The sequence below is a fragment of the Chrysochloris asiatica genome, unplaced genomic scaffold (assembly GCF_000296735.1).
Source record: "Chrysochloris asiatica unplaced genomic scaffold, ChrAsi1.0 scaffold00039, whole genome shotgun sequence".
NCBI classification, from domain to species: Eukaryota; Metazoa; Chordata; class Mammalia; order Afrosoricida; family Chrysochloridae; genus Chrysochloris; species Chrysochloris asiatica.
This window is the reverse complement of record NW_006408557.1, coordinates 10,495,052-10,515,946: the sequence shown is the minus strand read 5'-3', so window position 1 is coordinate 10,515,946 and position 20,895 is coordinate 10,495,052. Positions and strand designations below refer to the sequence as shown.

General features: G+C 39.7%; 1 protein-coding gene across 1 annotated transcript in view; it reads left to right on the top strand.

The window, feature by feature from the left end:
* The window catches only part of RALGAPA2 (Ral GTPase activating protein, alpha subunit 2 (catalytic)), a 535,657-nt gene that overhangs the window by 511,495 nt on the left and 3,267 nt on the right, over positions 1 to 20,895 (top strand). Inside the window, exon 38 of the mRNA XM_006860649.1 lies at positions 8,406 to 8,527. Coding sequence (XP_006860711.1) covers positions 8,406 to 8,527 — 122 coding nt within the window. The remainder of the gene's footprint in view (positions 1 to 8,405; positions 8,528 to 20,895) is intronic.

The window sequence follows — 20,895 nt, the reverse complement described above, 5'->3', positions numbered from 1 at the left end:
CCCCCAGGATTGAAACACAAAAGGAAAACGTGCAGGCATGTAAGCTTGCTGGTGACCACATTGGTCTACTGGTGAGTGGAAGAGGGGGAAAGGCAACAATGAAGATACGGGCTGAGTTCTGCCATGTTCTATAGACTCCCATCAATCTGGAGATGAGAGAGAGAAGAGGAAGGGCTAGTTGGTCTGAAGTGTGATGAGACCTGAGGACTCCTAAACCCATGAATAATGACCTAGCCATAGAGGGCTAGAACCAAGAGTGAAACGCCCAGCTAATATGAAGTGAGGGAAGGCGCACAAGAATGCCTCAACTTGCAGATAGTACTAATTTGACCTAGCTTTGATGGCTTGATGATCAGATCTAGACTAAAAGAAGATAAATAAAAAAAACAATTATTGATAAAGGAAACAAGTGTAAATTGCTACAATTTGATGAACTTGACCTATAATTATAGATGTAGTAGCTCAAAATACCAACCGAGAGGAGTCTTCACATCAAGGATCAAACATATCCCCTCTGTACACAGAGTTGACAGGGTTGATAGGGATGGACAACTTAGACATTGGCTACCTAAAATGGGAGGCCTATAAAGGCATGGAGTGCCAGCTTACAAGTTTTCAAGAAGGAGTTTAGTTTTAAAGTACAGGGAAAGGTAGAATCCCCACTGAATAGTTTTTATCTTGTCTAGACGGGTCTGGTGAAAGGAGATGGGGATAAGATTCTTATGATTTGGGGGGCTTGATGGAAGATTAGGGAGCAGCATGATGCAGACCTCCAACGGTAATAACACAAAATACTGGATGAAGCTGGTTCAGGGGGCAGTTCCAGAACTTTGAACTACATGTAAAGGAATATTTAGAAGGATTGAAGGCTTACTGCTAGTGAAATTTGTAGCAGAAGTAAGAAAAGTGGTGTTTTCTGAGCTGCAGTTGCCAGTGGGTGCCAGAGCTGCCATCTTGGGCATGACAGAGCAGAAACAGGATCAGAGGCACGCTCCCGCCACAGAGGTCTGATCAGTCATCAGAGATAACGGTGTGAGCATTGTTTCCTGTTCCTGGTCTCTCACTGTGCCCCTCCACTGATGAGAGGGGGTGCCTAAGCCAGTGGACACCCCACCCCCAGAGGGTCTACTACACTACAAGTGCTCACAGATCTGCTCAGCAAAAACCACAGTGTGCAGAATCTTAAGAAGAGGGAGAGAGCAACAGGAACTGCTTTAAATGGCACAGTCTCCCAGAACAGTTCAGCCAGCTGAGGAAGGGGTGTTAAAGTCATACTCCTATTTTCCTACAGTGGTTTTTTGTTTTGTATGTATGATTATAGACTGTAGTATGCAATCTGGTTTTTTTGCAGCTGTGTTGTGTTTTTTTGTTTTGTTTTGATCCCCTTTTACCTTGGGGGAGCGCTCTTTCTCTCTCTACATTACCCAATAAGAGACAGTAATTGTGTTCATATAGCCAAGCTTACAATCATATCCTATAAAATCCCACCATTCAGGCAAGAGCCAATACCAGCAGCTTACACTAGATAAACAGCCAGTACCTGCTACAGTTACTCTGAGTTGGATAATAAGAAAACTGAAAAGGGAAGTTCATTTCCTTATCACATCTAACTGGAGACAATTAGAAAGCTTAATACTATATCAGCATACATTTATCTAATTATTGAAAACACATCTAATTATTGAAGATGCCCAAGATAAAGTCAAATATTTCAGCACATGTCCAGAAACAAGATAGAGTAACTGAAACAAGCAATTTGCAGGTAGACCTAGACTTCCCATTGGAAGGAGGGCAGGCTTTGAAACTGCCTGAGAAGGAATTCAGGAGAATGATATTGAGGTGCATCCAAATGCTCCACAGAAGGGTGGAGAAAAATAAGAAGTCAGGAAAGTGCTACAGGAACAATCAAATAAAATAGAAATAGCATTGGAAACAATTCAAAACCTGCAAAAAGGGGTCCAATTGATTAATAATGAAATATGAGAAATGGACAATACACTGAAAGGGCAAAGGAATAGAATTGAAGAGATGGGAGCTAGAACCAGTGAGCTGGAAGACAAATCCCTCAATACTGCTAAGATAGAATAGCCCACAGAAAAAAGGATTAAAAAATCTGAAGAAAGTCTAAGATTCATGTAAGACAACATGAAGAGGAACAACTTGAGAATCATTGGAATTCCTGAACAGGAAGAATCGCACAAGACCACAGAGGAGATAGCTGAAGAGCTGCTGGAAGAAAATTTCCGTAACATCCTGAAAAATGAAAAGATAAGCAATCAAGAAGCTCAATGAACCCAGGAAGTCTAGACCCCAAAAGAAGATCACCAAGATTCTTATGATTCAATAGTGAATAATTGGTATCATGATTAATCACAATTGTCACAGTTGTGAAGACAGAAGTTTTGTAACATAAAAAGGGGAGTAGTTAATTTTAGATTCCAGCAACAGAAGACCCGAGGACCATCAAGGGAGAAAAGCATTAGCAGAATATGGGACCCTATCCAGAGAAACAGCAACACCAGATATGGTGGCAAAGATGATGATAATGAGAGATGGAGCAAATGAGGATTTCGGACTAACAGAAAGAGAAAGGCTGCGTGCTGGTGGCATGTACACAGGCTTGCAGAATGCGCCCTTGGGTTTTTTTTTTTAATTCCTGAGTGTTTTTGTGTACATTAAAACAAACAAACAAATATGTAATAGATGTAAATATTGTTGAATGGTGATGCATGGAGGGGATTGTAATCATAGCAATGATATAAAATCTCACAGGAGAAATGCAAAACTGATGTTCTCCCATGTAAACTATCACTCAACGCACAAAATAAAAAGCTTTTTTTAAAAAGAAGGTGCACCTGACCCAAATCGTGGTATTTTCAGTAACCTTATATGCATGTGAAAATTGGACAGTGAATAAGAAAGACTGTAGAAGAATTGAAGCATTTGAGTTATGGTGTTGGAGGAGAATATGAAAAGTACCATGGGACTCCCCCAAGAAGACAGCTACAGAAGACAAATTTGTACTGTCAAGGCTCTTCAAGCTCGAAACCAGCAAGCAGTTTCTAGATGAAGTGGAAGTAGCCACTGAACCCCAAGATTGCTGATATGTATGGCAGCTTCTTCTTTGCTTTGCATTCAATAAAACATCAATTGATTAAGTGTGTATTTGTACCCTAGATAATGAGCCAACAATCTCACAACATGATGTATTCCAATTTCTTAGGAAGTAGGGGAAACTTGAATTATTTTTTAAAAATAAAATTAAAAAAAAACCTTCTATCACATGCGCCTCTGCAGGAAAAAAAAAAAAAAAAAAAATATATATATATATATATATATGTATATATATACACCAAGTACCACCAAAAGAGCAAACAAATCTGTGTTGGAAGAAGTACAGCTAGAATACTCCTTAGAAGACAGAACAGCCCGAGTTTTGTCTTCATAGTTTGGACATATTATCAGGAGGGACCAATCCTTGGAGAAGGACATCATGCTTGGTCAAGTGGAGAGTCAGCAAAAAAACAGAATGATTCCCAACTAGATAGATTTGCACAGTGGCAGCAGCAATGGGCTCAAGCATAGCAACGATTATAAAGTAAGCACAGCCCTGGGTAGTGTTTCATTCTGTTGTACATAAGGTTGCTATGAGTCAGTACTTAGTCTACCCCACCTAAGAACAACAACAACAATTCTTTTGGAGTCTTGGTGTGGCACTGTAGGGTAATTTCTTGAACATAAGGTAAGTTTGACTGGTGGTTCAAATTCACCAGTCTCAGAAACCCTGACAGGGTCACTGTTCATTGGAAAAGATTCATTTAAGAACAACATTCTTGCCTCTCTCTCTTTCCTGTGTCTTTATTTCTGCCTTTGAAGTTGATGGGAAGGGCTCTTCCCAGCATTTCATTCTCCCCATTTCTCCTCTAAGGTCATCTTCACACTGGTGACTCATAGGTAACTCCTTTTCTCTAGCCTAGGTCTCTCTGTTTAGCCACAGTTACAAACCCCGTTAGACTTCCCCCATAGATATTCCCCTTCGACACCTCAGACCCAACTCAGCCCTGCCTTCCCTCTTCAGTTCCCTCCTCTGGTATGTGTCACACCATTCACCGAGTTACTTAGGCCTTAGTTTCCAGAGTTTTGACCCTCTGCTTTACCAACCATCATGTCCTTTCCTAGCAGTTAGTCTTTCCTGATGATGTGTCCAAAGTAAGCAAGCTGAAGTCTCACCATTTTGACTTCTAAGGAGCATTTTGATTGTATTTCTTCTAAGACTGATTTGTTTATTCTTCTGGCAGTTCATGGTATATTCAGTATTCTTTGCCAATACCACAATTCAAATGCATCAAGTCTTCTTCAGTCTTCTTCATTCATTGTCCACCTTTCACATGCATATGGGATAAATGAAAATACCATGGCTTAGGTTAGGCACACCTCAGTCCTCATCTTTGATTTTTTTGTAACACTTTAAAGAGGTCTTTTGCAGCAGATTTCTCCATTGCAATATGTTGTTTGATTTCTTGTCAGAACAAGGGGAGACTGAATGGTTTAAAATCAGGAAAGGTGTCAAGGGAGAAGAGCGGAGAGCGGGACCCTACCCAGAGAAGAAGTGACGCCAGAGATGGAGGCAGAAACGATGATGTGGAGAGATGGAGCAGCTGGGGACTTTAGACACAGAAAGGGAGAGGGCCTGTGTGCTGACTGGGGGCTACTAGGCTTGCAGGGTATACCCTTTGGTTGGTTGATGATACATGGAGGGGATTGTAACCATAGCCATGGCAATGAAACGATATACTATAGGATGAATGTAAAGCTAATGTTCTCCCATGTAAACTATCACATAATTCACAATAAAACATTTTTTAAAAAATCAGGAAAGGTGTACGCCAGGGCTGTATCCTTTCACCATACCTCTTCAGTCTTTATGCTGAACAAATGATTCGAGAAGCTGAATTACATGAAGAAGAATGTGGATCAGTTTTTGGCAAGCAAAACTATAACCTTGCTAGACCAGATTGTTAATTGTTAATTCTTCCAATCCTGAGGACACATTCTTCTTTACATAGTCCAGCTTCTCAAAGTATTTATCCAGCATTAAATAAGCTGAAAAGATAACCACCAGGCCATGTACCTTTCTCAATTCTGAACCGTGCGGTATCTCCTTGTTCTGTTCAAACATCTTTCTCTTGATCCATGTACAGGTTCCACATGAACTTAATCAAGTGTTTGAAATCCATATTCTTTATATTATCCATAATTTTCTATGATCCACATAGTAAACATCTCTCTGGTATTCTTTGCTTTTAGTGAAAATTTGTATGACATCAGCAATGGTAACCCTTGTTCCATGTCCTCTTTTGAATCTGACTTGAGCATCTGTCAGTTCCTTGTCAATTTACACTTGTAATCATTTTTTGATTATCTTTAACAAAATTTTTACTAGTACTTAATGTTATTACTCGATACTTCCTATCTCTAGTTAATTCCCTTTCTTGGGAATACATATGATGACCCTTTCCAGTTAGCCGGGTCTTCCAGATTTCTTGATATAAACAGTAAGCACTTTCAGGTGTTCGATTTGTTTGACAAATATCAATAATTGATGAAGTTTTTAGTTGGCAATGTAGACAGAGTAGGTTACTAAAGAAACTAAAAAATTTCCAGAAGATGGCCTTCTAGTTAGTAATTTGATTGTTCTCTGAATTGAGTGGTGGTGGTGGTGATGATGTGCCGTGGAGTTGGTTCCAACTCATAGCAACCCTGAATAGGGTTTCCTAGGCTGTAAATGTTTATGGGAGCAGAAAGCTTCATCTTGCTTCTACAGAGCAGCTGTAATTTCAAACTGCTGACCTTGAGATTAGCAGTCCGACTCATAACCACTAGCTACCAAAGTTCCTTCTGAATTAAGTATTCAGGGGGAAATTGTTCTTTTAACAGTGTGGTGTGTGGCTGTGAACTCAATTAACATAGCAAGTCACTCTTCTTTATATATGTCTGCTACCAAGCATTTAGCCAAATGCATACACATTTCTACTGGGTTTGCCATTGTCTTAAGCACTCTATGTGGATGTGTTGGGCAGAGTGGAGCCTTTCAGGAGGCATCAGCACAATACTGGGCAGAGCATGGCAGGCCTTTAGAGGGATGTGGCTGTTTCCGTCTGCAAGCAGACTGTGGACTAAAAGGGGAGTCATGAATTGAGCACTGATGGCAGGCCATGGCAGTCCAAAGGCTCAGGTGGTTGTCAGCCCTAAGTTTAGCTCAGCTCTTTGAATAATTTGTCACGCCTCGCTCGGCCCCTGCTGGGCCAGCACGTGCCAGCTTAGTGTCAGAGTGCCTGCTCACCAGACGTCCACTAAGGCCTAACGTCCTGCTGTTCCACGGCCAGCGGCTTGCTGGGACTGTGCACGGAGGGCCAGGCCATGGTGACAGCCAAGTGCTGTGCAGAATAAGTGTGTTCGTAATAAGACGTGAATGGCATTAGTAGGTCTCTCGAGAATTGGACCTGAGCAGGCGCCTCTCGCGGAACAAGTTTGGCAGCCTGTTCATTAAAGCTGTGTCACCAGGAAGGAGTACAGCACAGTCAAGAAGCCAATTCAGGCTCATGCCGCCCAAGTCTTGGGCTATTGTCACCATCTACGTCAAAGATCATAAATCATCATAAGGCCACTTCTAAAATCTCCACACTCATCTTCTTTTTGAGAAATTCTGGACCTGTGCTGTCCAAAAGAAACTCTCTGGGATACTGGGTATGTTCTACATCTGTGCAGTCCAGGAGGGTAACCCCTCACCATATGTGATTATTGAGTGGAAAAGAGGAACTGAATTTTTTATTTTTTATTTTAATTAATTTCCATTTAAATAGGCAAATGTGGCTCATGGCTGCCCTACTGGACAGCACAGACTCAGAATGCTTCTGCCTCCTCATGGTATGAAAATCATCCTCTGAATATAACAAAAGGAGCAGGGTAACGGGGAGCCTGCATTTAAAAATCATTATCCTCTGTCAAAAACAAATTTGAAATTCTGTACTGTGTTTCTCCCCTTTTGATCAGGATTCTTCTATGAAATCTTTCATCAAAATGTTCCGTAATAGTAGCTGGGCACCATTCAGTTTTTCTGGTCTCAGGCAAATGGGGCACTTATTCATGGAGGCAATTGGCCACACATTCCAAATCCGGCCTTCGGTTCCTGACTCTCCTTCCACTATTGCTCCAAGAGACTGGAGGCCAGTTGGTGTGCATTGGATGGCCACTTCCAAGCTTTTATCACTCCAGGTTCTACACAGTGAATAAAAGGGCAGAAAAGAAACAACTTATATTTTTTAAGAGGCTGTTTTGCACATAGTTTTAAAATATTACGAGAAACCCTAGAATTACTCTTCCTCTTCTGGAGCTGCAAATAATAATTTGATGGTGATTAACACTCCCTTTGTTCCTGAAGAATTCACATGTTTTCCAAAATGTTTAAAACATGTATTTTAACTTTTACATGGATAATGAGCAAGAGGGAAATGAGACATCATGCCGCCTTATCCAACTGTTCATTCATAAAGTCGTGTGTGCAATGGCTCCATCCGCTGCCGAATTGTTCTGACGTTATCCTGTTATTGGAAGTGCATGATTCACCTTCTGAGGAAGCAGAAACCCTACACAAAGGGGAAGATTTGCTTTCTGCCCTGTGAAAGGCTGCCCCACGCAGGGGTCCTATTAAGACAGCTGGAAAGTTGCTTCAGTGCGTTACGCTTGTAAGTTTTATTGGTGACTGGTTTTTGATTACACATTTGAATGCTGTGTGTTCCAGACTGCAGTTTTAATTAAAAGGCAATAGATTTTTTTTTTTTTTTAAATCACATTGTACACTCTTTGCTAGATTTTCTCACATATTAGTAAAGCTCATAGCTTATTTTGGTTAGAACCATGCAGCCCCTTTAGAGTATACCTCCTTACCGTCTCCCTTCCTGATGTCATGCATTTTTAAATTGTTTAAATGTGTGCACAGTTGTATCACCAGTTCCTTCTTGCAGTCTCAATCCATGATGTCAGTAGGCTGAAAATGTTTTAGCTGATGATGCAAAGGATGCCATTACAGTGTCTCTGGTTTTGTCTGTTTATTTCAATCAGCTTTGATGTCATGACATTGTTCTATAACTATTGGTCTACTTATTTTTTTAAATGATAACCAGTCTTGATTACAACTGAAGTCTTAAGAAATACTTAGACCTCAAAGTTAGAATTTTGTTGTTATGATTAATATTTCATTTTCTGAGAGGATGCTAGGGAACTTGCAAAGTACATTCTTCCCACAAATACTGAAGTTCCGTAACTGTTTTAAAACAAAACAAACCATGCCATTATTATGCGTGTCATTCTGCACATGCATTTGTTTCCTTAACCGATTACCACAGCTATGAAGAGAGAGCTCTGTACCTTGAAGCAATAATTCAGAACCACCGTGAAGTAATGACATTTGAGGATTTTGCAGCCCGAGTATTTTCACCCTCTTCCAGCTACTCCCTCAGTGGAACGGGTGAGTATCTACATTATTCTTCTCTCACGCATTCGACCAGCAGATGTACACCTGTTTTGTACAGATAAATGGTTGCGAATTTAAGAAGAACATTCTCCCTCTGAATCAACTAATGAATATCAAAAGGAACGATGACATTCATTTTAATTTGTTTTGCATCTGAGCTGTTCACTCAGTTCTTTTCTTCAGCTATCCTGTTAACCTCCGAATCTAGCAAGGTTAATGAACTTTTTCTCAGTAATGTGCTCTGGTTCATTCAGGAGTGTGGGTTTCTTGCTGAGCTGGGAATATGTTGTTTAAGAGCGATGCCCGAATCTGTGCTTACTTATCAAAAAAGAGTTCCTCACAGTCGAAGCCGTTGCTACTAATGCTAAATGGGGATTATGCTGCCAAGATACCAGGGTCAAGGATTAATGCAGGAGAAATGTAAGCACGGTATGCCCCAGTCAGTCATTACAGCAGGGCAGCAGGCCGGCTTTCTCTCTGGAGTGGTCTGTGTGCATATGGACAAACCACTGACCGGAGCAGCACCTGGTGTGGGACCAGCTTAGAAACTGCCTTATGATCATTTAAATTTATTAGGCCAATAGAAATTTTCTAAAATGTTTCTGAATATCCTTGTTTTTAGGCTTTTACTCTCTTCATATTTCCAGTTTGAAAAAAAAAAAATTACTGTTTAAGCTGATTATATTATTACTCTGGTTTTTGTTGTGTTTTCTTTTGTGTGTGTGTGTGTGTGTGTGTGTGGTGATTATTGTTGTTTTAAAAGAATAGAATTATTGTAGTTTTTGCACATAATTCCAGATTAATTGCATTTTCGAAAGCAAAGAGGATATTTAGTTATAATGTATGTTGTAATTCTTAAAAAGGGGCTGCCTTTTCCTACCATGGTGCTTAATAGATTTCTAGCCTGTTTCAATTGTATCTGAACACCAATTTTCTTCTCCTGTTTTGACTTGTTAACAAATATCTTACATACAAAGTCGAAAAAAAAATTAAATTCAATGAAATAAATCACTTACAAATAAAATCAGCCATGCATCATTGTTTAACATCGCTGGCTTCAATCCTTGCCTCTTCGAGCTTAGAGATAAGAGGGAGATGCAGGCACTTGTACAGGGAGTCAGGAGCAGCAAGCAGAAGGCTAGGGAGATAAGCAAGCTGGCAGAGGTAAGGGGAGCCGCATGATTTACATAATCACGCCTCTGCTTCCTGGTGAGGCGTCAAGAAACACAGGGATGGCCTCTATTGATCTTTGTTGGACTGGAATACTAAACAACTTGAGAAAAGCTTATAACTTACAAGCTTTGATCAATGTTTCTTACATTTAAAAAATAGAACAGCTGTGAATTGAATTCTTTTATACAGTCTGCCAACATTTTAAGACAAAAAAAAAAAATCAGTTTCAAGGGAAATAATGATTTCATACTCAAGTCTGGCTAGAGGTTTAAAACTGTTTCTGAATTTTAGGTGAAAGAACATCAAGGATCTAAGGCCAAGCTAATTTTTTTTTTTTTTTTTAAGATCCCAGTGAGCTGTTTCTCATCCTTATGAGGTATTAGAACTTGATTTTTCAATGGAGGTTTTGTTGTTGCTGTTGTTTAGCTTTGAGAAAGCTTTCATTTCTTAATTTTTTTAGAAAACATAAATTAACAGCTAGCTGTTTATATTTCTTAAGTCGAGTCTTACATTCTTCGGGTTCTTTATTAAGATGTTATTGAAACAAATATTGGTGAAGTCTCTTTTCTAGGTATATTTTAGACTTTATACAAATGAATTTTATCTGTTCTGAAACTTCAAATTTATTTAAGCAAATTCAAATAAGTCAGGATGTAGGTAACATCTTAAGTGGAACTGCGTGAGTTATTGGAGTTTTAAGACCTACTAATTGGAGAGGATTGTTACTAGAGAATGTCACATTGACAAAAATTTCATAATAGAATAAAGATTCTGACAACACATAAATGGTGTACATTGGAACTTTTACTGGAGGAATACTAAGCTAAACAGGATAGCAAAACAAATGCTGGTCCTTTCTCTTTACTAGTTATTAACATTAATACTGCATTTCATAGAGGCCTGGTGTGGTGCTGTAAGATAAGCATTAAACTTCTAACCACAAAGTCAGCAGTTCAAACCCACCAGCCACTCCTTGGAAACCCTATACAGGGTCACTGTAACCAATTCAACAGCACTTAACAACATCACATTTCATAATGTTAGGTCTTAGGATATTAGGTGTTGAGTGATAAAATTTTCTTACAGACACATCACTAATACATGAGCGTGATTTTAAGTCTGGGCATAATGATCTTTCTTAACATTTTGCATGTCTGCCATAACAATGATTAGGAAGGAACTAGAAATGAACTTGATTTAGACTACAATTTGGGGAGAGTATTATGAAGAGCCCTGTAGCACAGTGGCGAAGTTCTAAGGCAATTTCACTCTTTTCTATAGGGTGGCTTTGTGTTGGACTTGACTCTGTGGCAATAGGTTTACAATGAGGTTAGAGCATTTCAGTGCCTTATTTTCAGAACTACAGCCGTGTCTCATTTATGTACTGGTTTTGCTTTTGAGGAATCTTTATCACTCTCTGTTACAGATGAAAACATTTCTTTATTTTTTCATAGTCGTATCTTATATACTTGGGACAAGTACAATGAAGCCCATATGAACTGGCCAGCTTAAACCAAGAAATTAACGCTAAGTCTGCTCTTCCAAGTAACACATCAACTGGAAAATTTGACCCTGTGCGGCTTTAACTCACACAGTGCATGTAGGACCCAATCAGACCATCTCTGGCCATCAGTATCTTCAAAGCAGGGCTCTGGGCTTCCTGCTCACGTACATATGCACAATCTGAAGAATTAGAGGCTCTGAGATTTTCTTTGTATCCTTGCAACAAGGAGCAGTCTCATTCATGCAGAAAGAGAGCTAACTTTAGCACTCTTTTCACATGTATTTGTAGTAGCAAGCCAGAATGCAGCATGTGACCCCATTTCCTAGAGGGAGAGCCCCTGATACCAACTAGCCTTTCCGTGCACAGAGTTGCCACTGTTGGAAAGTTTCCTCTGCCACAGACCTTGCCTGAGTGCCATTGATGCCCAGCCAAGACAGCCATCAAGGGCAGGTTGGCCAAGTAATGCCCTTTCTTCATGCTGTACTGTCAAACTCAGATGCGAATGCAGGCTTTTCTGTTGTTAGGCTAATGTGTGAGGTGCTTCACTTTTTAAAAATAATTGTTGTTGTTTTTAATCTGTTTTCCCATCAGAAAATGTTCTTTGCAAACACCATTTAACTCATATCTATTTCTATACTTGTGTTGGTAATTCCCAGACCATAATAGGTATTTGAACTGCTTTCTTGTCTAGCCCAGTAGTTTGCCTTCCTTTATTGATTCCTTCCTTTATGGACCAGCAGTAATCAATGTTAAAGTACTGGCTGAACTTAACATATAGGTGTGTGTGTGTGTGTGTGTGTGTGTGTGTGTGTGTGTAGAAATAGAGAAAGAAGACTAAGTTGTGTTTTCAAGCGTGTTACTAAGGAAAGGAGGACACAGGAAGGCCTTTAAAGGGTTAACTGGAATGGGCAACCTTGACTGCTGGGAGGGACTGATGTAATCACTGCAGCTCACAGCCAAGTGCATCTGTTCACCATGAGGTCATTCTTCTGCATGCTAATGATTTGGAAAATCAAGTCTGATGTTTGACATTATCGGAAAGGGTATAAATAGTATAAATCTTTACTTTATGGAAGCTGCTCTTAATAGAACAAGAAAAGAAACTTAGTTTGGATTAGAGATTTTCCCAGAACTGTTTTAAAAATAATATGTGAACTTGTAAAATCTTGGAGGAATCCACCTGTGTCTGTTAATAAATTAATCCTATAATTACCATTACAGGCACAATTAGCAATTTGGTAGTCAAGGACTATAGGTATGTCTAATTTAATATCTAATTAAAAATTTTTCCAAGTACATTTTATCCCCCCCTGCCCAAGAGTATCTAAAACCAAGTTAAGTGCCCGGTATACCTAATTTGACTACATTTCCTAAAGATGGCAATACTACTGAGGTTCATTTCTACTTTGATATTGCTGTGGAGACCAGTAGAGGGAGCACAAATCTTTGTTTATTTGTTAGCCCTATGTAAACAGAGTACTTGATTTCTCCAAGATATGGTCAGAAATGCTTCCTCTTTCATGGCAGGCTAGGCTGTAAAGGTTCTAAAACTTAGAAACCAGTGGGAGAAAATTCCTCACTAACCTACCACGGATTGTAATGTTGGTCATATTTGGAACTTAAACCAAATTAGTCTTAGTCAGTTTCAGGATGTTGCTATTGATAATACTACTTTACAAAATCACAGACTTTCATCTTTCATGCTCAGAAAGTGCGTGGATGCCTGCTTGGGAAGGATTATCATGCTCACGCACCTCATAGAAAGGATTTTTACCAGGTGTTTTTTTTTTTGTTTGCTTGTTTTTTTCAATAATAAAATCATCACCAAAACTTTACCAGAAGGCCCTATAAAGTGTCACTGGGTCATTCTACTGGCCAATAAATTCTGCCTATAAAACTGCAGGCAGAAGCAAAGCATATTGCAATAAGAAGTTTTCATTGACCATTTCACTGAGCAGTTAATAATCAAGTTAATCATCAGAAACAGCACAAGGTAGCCCTAACCTTAACCCTGAAAAGATTTTCCCCATTCATTACAAGTGCAGTAGTGCTACACATTCACCTTCCTTTCTGTCTGTTTCTGTTGAAGTGATCAATTAAGGCTTTAATTGACAGCTTCGTCATAACTATGCTGAATCCAACATGGAACATTATAGAATGTAGAGCTAGAAAGTACCTTAGGAAAAATCAGGTCTAAGGTACTTTCATTTTTAAGTACGCTGAAGTCCAAGCCATGAAGGGATCGCTGAAAGCCTTCAGTAAATTGGCTTTCAACCCTGGCCCCCTCATTGCAGAAACTCTCTCTTCTACACAGTGAAATTAATGCTGGTTCTAGTGACATTGTTTAAGACTTAAATGGTCACCAACTTCCCTAACTTAGTAAGCTATCATCAATTAGTTGATATTTCTATTACTAATAGTGCTACTAACCAGAGAGAATTTTTCAATCTACATAAACCATATAATTCCTCTGAAACTAACAATAGAAACAAATGAAATCCGGGGTTTTTTTGTTTTTGTTTTTGTTTTTCCGGAAAGAAAACTATGCCTTTCTCATTGTTACTCTTCAACAAGTCTTCATGCCATAATCAGTAAGCTAGGGAAAGACATTAGCATTATCAGAAATTCATACAACAGAAACTTAGATGGCCAGAAACTTAATACATGATGTTATGATTCCTATTAAGGTGACACTTTATAAATTCATCTGTCATCACACTTGAGTTGTTGATTGTCTGTGGAGTTGCCTAGTAGTTGTGGTGGCTGTCCGATCTTTTAAGGGGTGGTCTCACTTCCTTCAACCAATCATATCAACTGGATAATGGAAGTGACATCCACAACATGCAGTGACTTTATTTATTCCACAAAGACACACTGACAGCCTATCATGTGCCCAGTACTCTGTCAGGTACAAGGTGGGCAAGCAAGACATTCCATGTCCTGGAGGGGCTTCTGAAGCTTAAGCAGTACCAGAAACACAAGCAGGACCCTGGCTCAGAGTCCATCCACTCCCACTGTAACCTAGAATGAAGGCAGGCTGTTCAAACCTTTGGCCTTCCATAGATCCTTGCCAGGGTTTCCTCCATGTTTCCTCACTCAGTATAAACACAGCTCAGGCTTGCTCTACCTCACTTGTCTTACTCCAACACTGTAATATTTCTAAAATACCACTGTCTTTCTAACCTCCCGTACTCAACACTGACAGGGCCTCCCCAGAACCCTTCTCATTGGGCAAGGCTTCCCCTGCTGCTTTAACAGGATGCCTTTCTAGGATGAGGGCCTGGGAGGAGGTTGACTTTACAGCTAACCTGGATCAATACCCACCCTTCCGCTCTCTGGCCTCAGCCAAGTTACCTGCTACTCTGTCTAATGCTGTATCTGACTCTTCAAGATGGCTCTACTCTTCCTCAAAGGTTATGTGTGCAAAGATGGGAACAGTGCCTGGCCCAGAGGAAGCCCTCAGCCAATGTGTACTATGGTGCCCTTGTCACTCTGCCAACTTCTTTCTCCATTGCTCCCATCCCAGTATTATCCTCTGCCCCTTTCACCACATTATACATGTGCCATCCAATTCCTCATGACTTTTCCTAGAATGTGTGGAGTCCCACCAATTCTAGTGTCAGAAAAGGGGACGTGCAATGGTGGACGTTGGCCAGGATGAACAACAATCCATGAAAAATGTGAACACTTTTTCCAACCCTATGGAGCTCTGGTAGCGTAGTGGTTACGAATCGGGCTGCGAACCTTAAGGTCAGCGGTTCGAAACTACCAGCCGCTCCGCGGGAGAAAGATGAGGCTTTCTACTCCCGTAAAGATTTACACCCTCGGAAACCCTGTACAGGGTCGCTATGGGTCGGACCCGACTCGATGGCACATAACAACAACAACAACAACAACATGGTACTACTACTGCTACTTTTGCTGAGTTGTTTGTTTGTTTAAATATTTGTTATAGACCAGCATTCTAGTTCATAATTCTACTCAGATAATCCAGAAGTTTTCCCTTGTGGAACTTTTCTCTTGAAATCAGAGTCACCTCTCTCAGGAACCTTATTAGCACACAGCTGTAGCTGGGCAGTGTTGCCACCGATCCTGGAAGCACCTGACAGCCTTTCATCCCACATCACCTGCTCAATTCTGATCCCCTTTGCTTTTTTTTTATTTTAATTTGAGATTTCGTCCTTTTTAAAAGGTAATAAACCAATGGTTCGAAATTTTAAAGCACCCAAACCCACTGATGCTAACTCCTGTTGCACATTGGATTCACCTGCAGAGCTTTAAAGGCTCTAATGTCTGGGCCTCGTGGCAAAAGGGGGTTTCCCATGGGGAGATTTTAATATGCAACCAGGACTGAGAAGTACTGTCCTAAATCAATACAATTATTTAATGTGTAGGTCCTCATTTTAGTGTCATCTGACCTGTCATTACTTATATCTGGATTTTGTTGTTGTGTCAGCATTGTAAGTCTTTATCTTGTGTGTGTGTGTGTGTGTGTGTTCTGTCTCTAATGGACTTCAAATTCTTTCCTGTAACCTATGCAATAGGTGTAAAATGGAAAGGCAAACAGAAAGGAGTCTGGCTGGAATTTTCAACAGTACAGGTGTGTTTAGACCACAAAGTGTGTAGGACGTGATGTAAGATGTGGAACAAATGCCTGTAATTCTGTTTCACATGTGTCTCTCCTTTCCAAGTCTCCTAGTGAAATTGAACCAGTGATAAGCAATATGGCCAAAAGTAGGTATGAAGGAAGGTAGGAAAGCCAGGTGTCTGGCTGATCCACAGGCAGTTTTGTCAAACTGAAACTCAAGTAAAGATGCTACTGTAAATGGTACTAAAGCATTTCAAAAATCAAGACTTGATTAACCTATTTAGTGGTACATTTTGCCTCGTGTTTATTTATCCTTTTGTCTTTGTAAAACTGTTTTACGCTCTTCAGTGTCAGTTCTAGAAGAAGGTAAAAAGGGATGAGATAAAGAGTTGTTCCATTTGATTGGCTAGAGAATGATGTGACTGGGTTTGTGTTATCTCTGAACTGGTCCTCCCACAGCTGCCACTGACAGGGGCTGTTCCTTCCCTGTGACACTTGGAGTGTTGTGAGGAATTCAAGCAGGCATTCATGAAATGATTCCACTCCCCCACGCCCCCTAAAAAGGGCTATTGGTTAATAGGACAAAATTAATAGTGCCCAAGTATAACTAGTTTGAACCTCAAGGTCAGTGGTTCAAGCTCACCAGCTGCTCCTCGGAAACCCTGTACAGGGTCGCTATGGGTTGGAACTGACTTGACGGCACATAACAACAACAAGAACAAGTGTAACTATATGATTTAAAAAAAAAAAAAAAAAAAAAAACTACAATAGAAAAGGAAGAAAAGGATGCAGCTAGTCAATGGCTTGGATTAATTGGGTTGAGGTTTCCCTGAAAGTGGCTGTGCCTTGTGGGCCTGGAAAAGAATAAAAACTCATCTAATATGTGTTGCCAGTTGATTTGTCATGTTCCCATATTGTCTAAGAATTGGGGCCTCTGAGAACTGGATTGCTTATGGATCAGATGAGTGCAGTGGGGAGAGCAGAGCTGAAGAAGCCCTTCCTCCCCGCCCCAGTATGGAGGCCATCCTGACCCTGGGTTTGTTGGAAGATTGTGGCAGTTCGTGGCATCTCAGCATAAGAAGAGACCCAAGATTGTTTATTATGAAGTACTGACATTACATTTAATTTGGTCCTTTGAAAGAACTTGAAGATGCTGCATTTTCTGTGAAATGTGACACTGTTCTGCTTGCCAGTCCTCATATGGTCTTAAGTACAAGTGGCATCTTTCTCCTGCCTGCCTGTTGATTATGGCTCTCAGGAACGTCTCAGCAGTTACCAAGAGATGACAGGCAAATACCAGGAATTTTTCTCAGAGACAGTTTTATGAAATGATTCGTAATTAAAGCTTATTTGAAATAATTTGTTCCAGAAGAACCTGGAGCTCTGAATTCCCAGGTTTGTGTTCCTTCTAAATCTATAGCCACATGTGCTTCCTGTTCTTGCAGGTGATGTACATAAAGCTTCAACCCTAATGTGGACTCCTTGAAGATGCCATGGTTTGCCTACAGTGCCAAACCAAAGCTGAGGCCAAGCACATCCTCTCTTACTAGTACTTAAATCTTCTGGCAGAAAGAAGAGGGAACATTTTATACTATCCTTTTCCAGAAAGATAAAGAATGATAACCAGGAAATTAACCCCTAAATAACATGATGAAGAGAAATGCTAGTTCCTTTATGCCCATTAGCCTTAAAAGTCCTTGGTCAGGAGAGACCTGTGATCAAGGCCCAGGTAGGAGTGGGGCTGCACACCCAAGACTGGAGGAAACTGCTAAATTGGAATAGTGTCTGCATATTAATACTACAAAACAACTACATGCGGAGGTTGGAGGCAGTGACCCAGCACTAGACGCTGCGAAGCTGCATGTCTGGAGGGAGAGGTGTGACCAATTTTTCATCTTTCACTTTTCATTTATCACATATCTTTCCTCTTCACTCTGATTGCACCCTCACTGCCAAGCCCAGATGCCTTCAGGCGGGCAGGAGCACACCCCCAAAAGGTCCAGCATTGTACCCACAGTTTTCCCACAGCACAGAGAGGAAACCCACGGGCTGCTTTTTATGATGTTTGACTCTGGGAGCCAGTCCCAAAGTGGACCTGGCAGGACCCTTTATCCCTGCCTGCACAGCAAAGACCACTGGACAGTCAATCACAATTTTATTTTTGTTTTTGATTGGTGCTTTTATATTGTTTCTGTCTTTGGTCCTTTTGGCCTCACATTTTCCCAGGGGTTGGAGCTTTCTCCCCCTACCTTATCCAAGAAGAGACAGCAACTGTGCTCATATAGCCAAGCTACAAGCATACCATGTAATACCCCACCATCTGGACAAGAGCCAATATTAGCTTCTAGGCATTACACATGAAAAGGGAAGCATATCTCCAGATCATTTCCACCCAGAGACACTCAGTAAGCTTAACAACAAAGCAACATACACCCATTTAAGCATTAAAAACCCACATAACTACTGAAAATATCCAAGAAAACACAATTAAAGATCTGATCACATGTACAAAACAGAGAAAAGTAACTGAGACAAATGAGCTGGAAGCAGACACAGACTTTCCAGTAGAAGAGCAGGCTCCAGATCTGCCTGAGAAGGAATTCAGAAGAATAATATGGAAACAAATTCAAATAAGGAAGAAGTCACGAAAGTGCTACAGGAGCAATCAAACAAGATAGATACGGCATTGGAAACAATTAAAACCTGCAAAGAGAAGTCCAGATGATTAATAGTAAAATATAAGACATGGACAATACACTGAAAGGGCAAAGGAGCAGTATGGAAGAGATGGAAGCCAGAACCATAGAGCTGGAAGACAAATCTCTCAATACTGTTAAGATAGAAGAGCAAGCAGAAAAAAAAGGATTAAAAATCTGAAGAGAATCTAAGATTCATGCTGGATAACATGAAGAGGAAAAACTTAAGAATTATTGGCCTTCTAGAACAGGAAGAATCACAGAAGTCCACAGAAGAGATAGCTGAAGAGCTCCTGGAAGAAAATTTTCCTAACATCTTGAAGGATGAGGAGATAAAAATTCAAGAAGCTGAGTGAACCCCAGGAAGGACAGACCCCAAAAGAAAATCACCAAGACATATCATAATCAAGCTCTCTAAAATCAAAGACAAGGAGAGAATCCTAAAAGCAGCCAGGGAAAAGAGAAGTGTTACCTACAAAGGCAAGGAAATAGATTAAGCTCTGACTTCTCAACAGAAACCATGCTGGCAAAAAGGCAATGAGGAGACATACAAAAAACCCTAAAAGAAAAAACCTGCCAACCAAGAATTGTCTGTCCAGCAAAACTGTCAATCAAATACGATGGTGCAATCAAAACATTCCAGGAAAAACAGAAGCTAAGAGATTATGTCAAAGCCAATCCAGCGTTTCAAAACATCCTAAAGGGCATTCTTTGGAATGAAAGCCAGCAAGAATAGACAACAACCAGAGATTGACAGACATGGCAACACCACCTGGAACTCAGTCAACAGATCGCAGAATACAGAACAGAACAAAATTACAGCAATGAATTCAGAGGACCTGTGAGGCCAACCAAAGATAAAAATATTAACAAGGTCAAAGAAGGGAAAAATATAGGAACAGAGATTCAGGTGGTCAGGAGGTTGAGTAGATTGCAGGATACAATAGACTGTCTTAAATGAAGGAAAAACTTAATAGACTATAAGGTAACTCCAAAGAAAATTAATACTTCACAACTTACCATGAAAATGGAAGATCCAAGCAGAACAAGGAAACATTAAAACTAAGAAGACACTGACAAGAAATAGCACAAAAAAACATGAACTCAGCACAAGAAGGCATACAGAACAAAGGAACAAACAGCACCACAAAAAATTAACTTAATGACAGCAGTTAATCCATACTTGTCAATAATTACACTGAATGTCAACGGATTAAATGCACCCATGAAGAGACAGAGAGTGGCTGAATGGATAAGAAAACAAGACCCTTCAATATGCTGCCTGCAAGAGACACAACTTACACACAAATACAAAAACAGACTAAAAGTTAAAGGATGGAAAAAAGTATACCAAGCTAACAGCAATAAAAAACAAGCAGGAGTGGCAATACTAATCTCTGATTTAAAAAAAAACAAAAAACAACTTTAAAGCAAAAACCAGCATAAGAGATAAAGAACACTTATCGCTTGATTAAAGGGTCAATTGAGCAAGATGAAATAAGCATAATTAACATCTACGCTCCAAATGAAAGAACACCAAGATATATAAAGTAAACCCTACTAGAATTTAAGAAAGAAATAGATAAATTTACAATTATAATGGGAGATTTTAATACTGCACTTTTCGAAAAGGGATAGAACAATCAGAAAGAAACTCGACAAAGATACAGAGGAACTAAACAGAACAATCAACCAATTTGACCTCATAGACATGTACAGAGCATTCAACCCAACAACAGCACAATACACATTCTTTTCCAGTGCACATGGAACATTCTCCACAATTGACCATGTGTTGGGTCACAAAGCAAGCCTCCATAAATTTACAAATATCAAAATACTACAAAGCATCTTTTCAGACCACAATGGCATAAAATTAGATAGCAACAATAAGATGACCAAGGAAATAAAGTTTGTATTAATACATGTATAAATAAAGTTTGCATTAATACATAATTAATAATTATATTATTTATTAATATATAATTAATAAATAAAGTTTGTATTAATGTATTATTCAATGGAAACTGAATAACACCCTGCAGAAGAGCGACTGCATAATAGAAGAAATTAAACGTGAATTAAGAAATTTCCTAGAAGCAAACAAGAACGAAAACACAACATACCAAAATCTTTGGGACATGATGAAAGCTGAGAGGACAACTTATTGTGATAAATGCGCACATCCAAAAAGAAGAAATAATCAAAATTAACACATTAACACAGCATCTCCAGCAACTAGAAACAGACCAGCAGAGGGAACCTACAGTCACCAACAGAAAAGAAATAATAAAGATCAGAGCAGAAATAAATGAAATAGAAAACAGAAAAACTATAGAAAGAATCAACAGGACAAGAAGCTGGTTCTTTGAAAGGATTAATAAAATTAACAAACCATTGG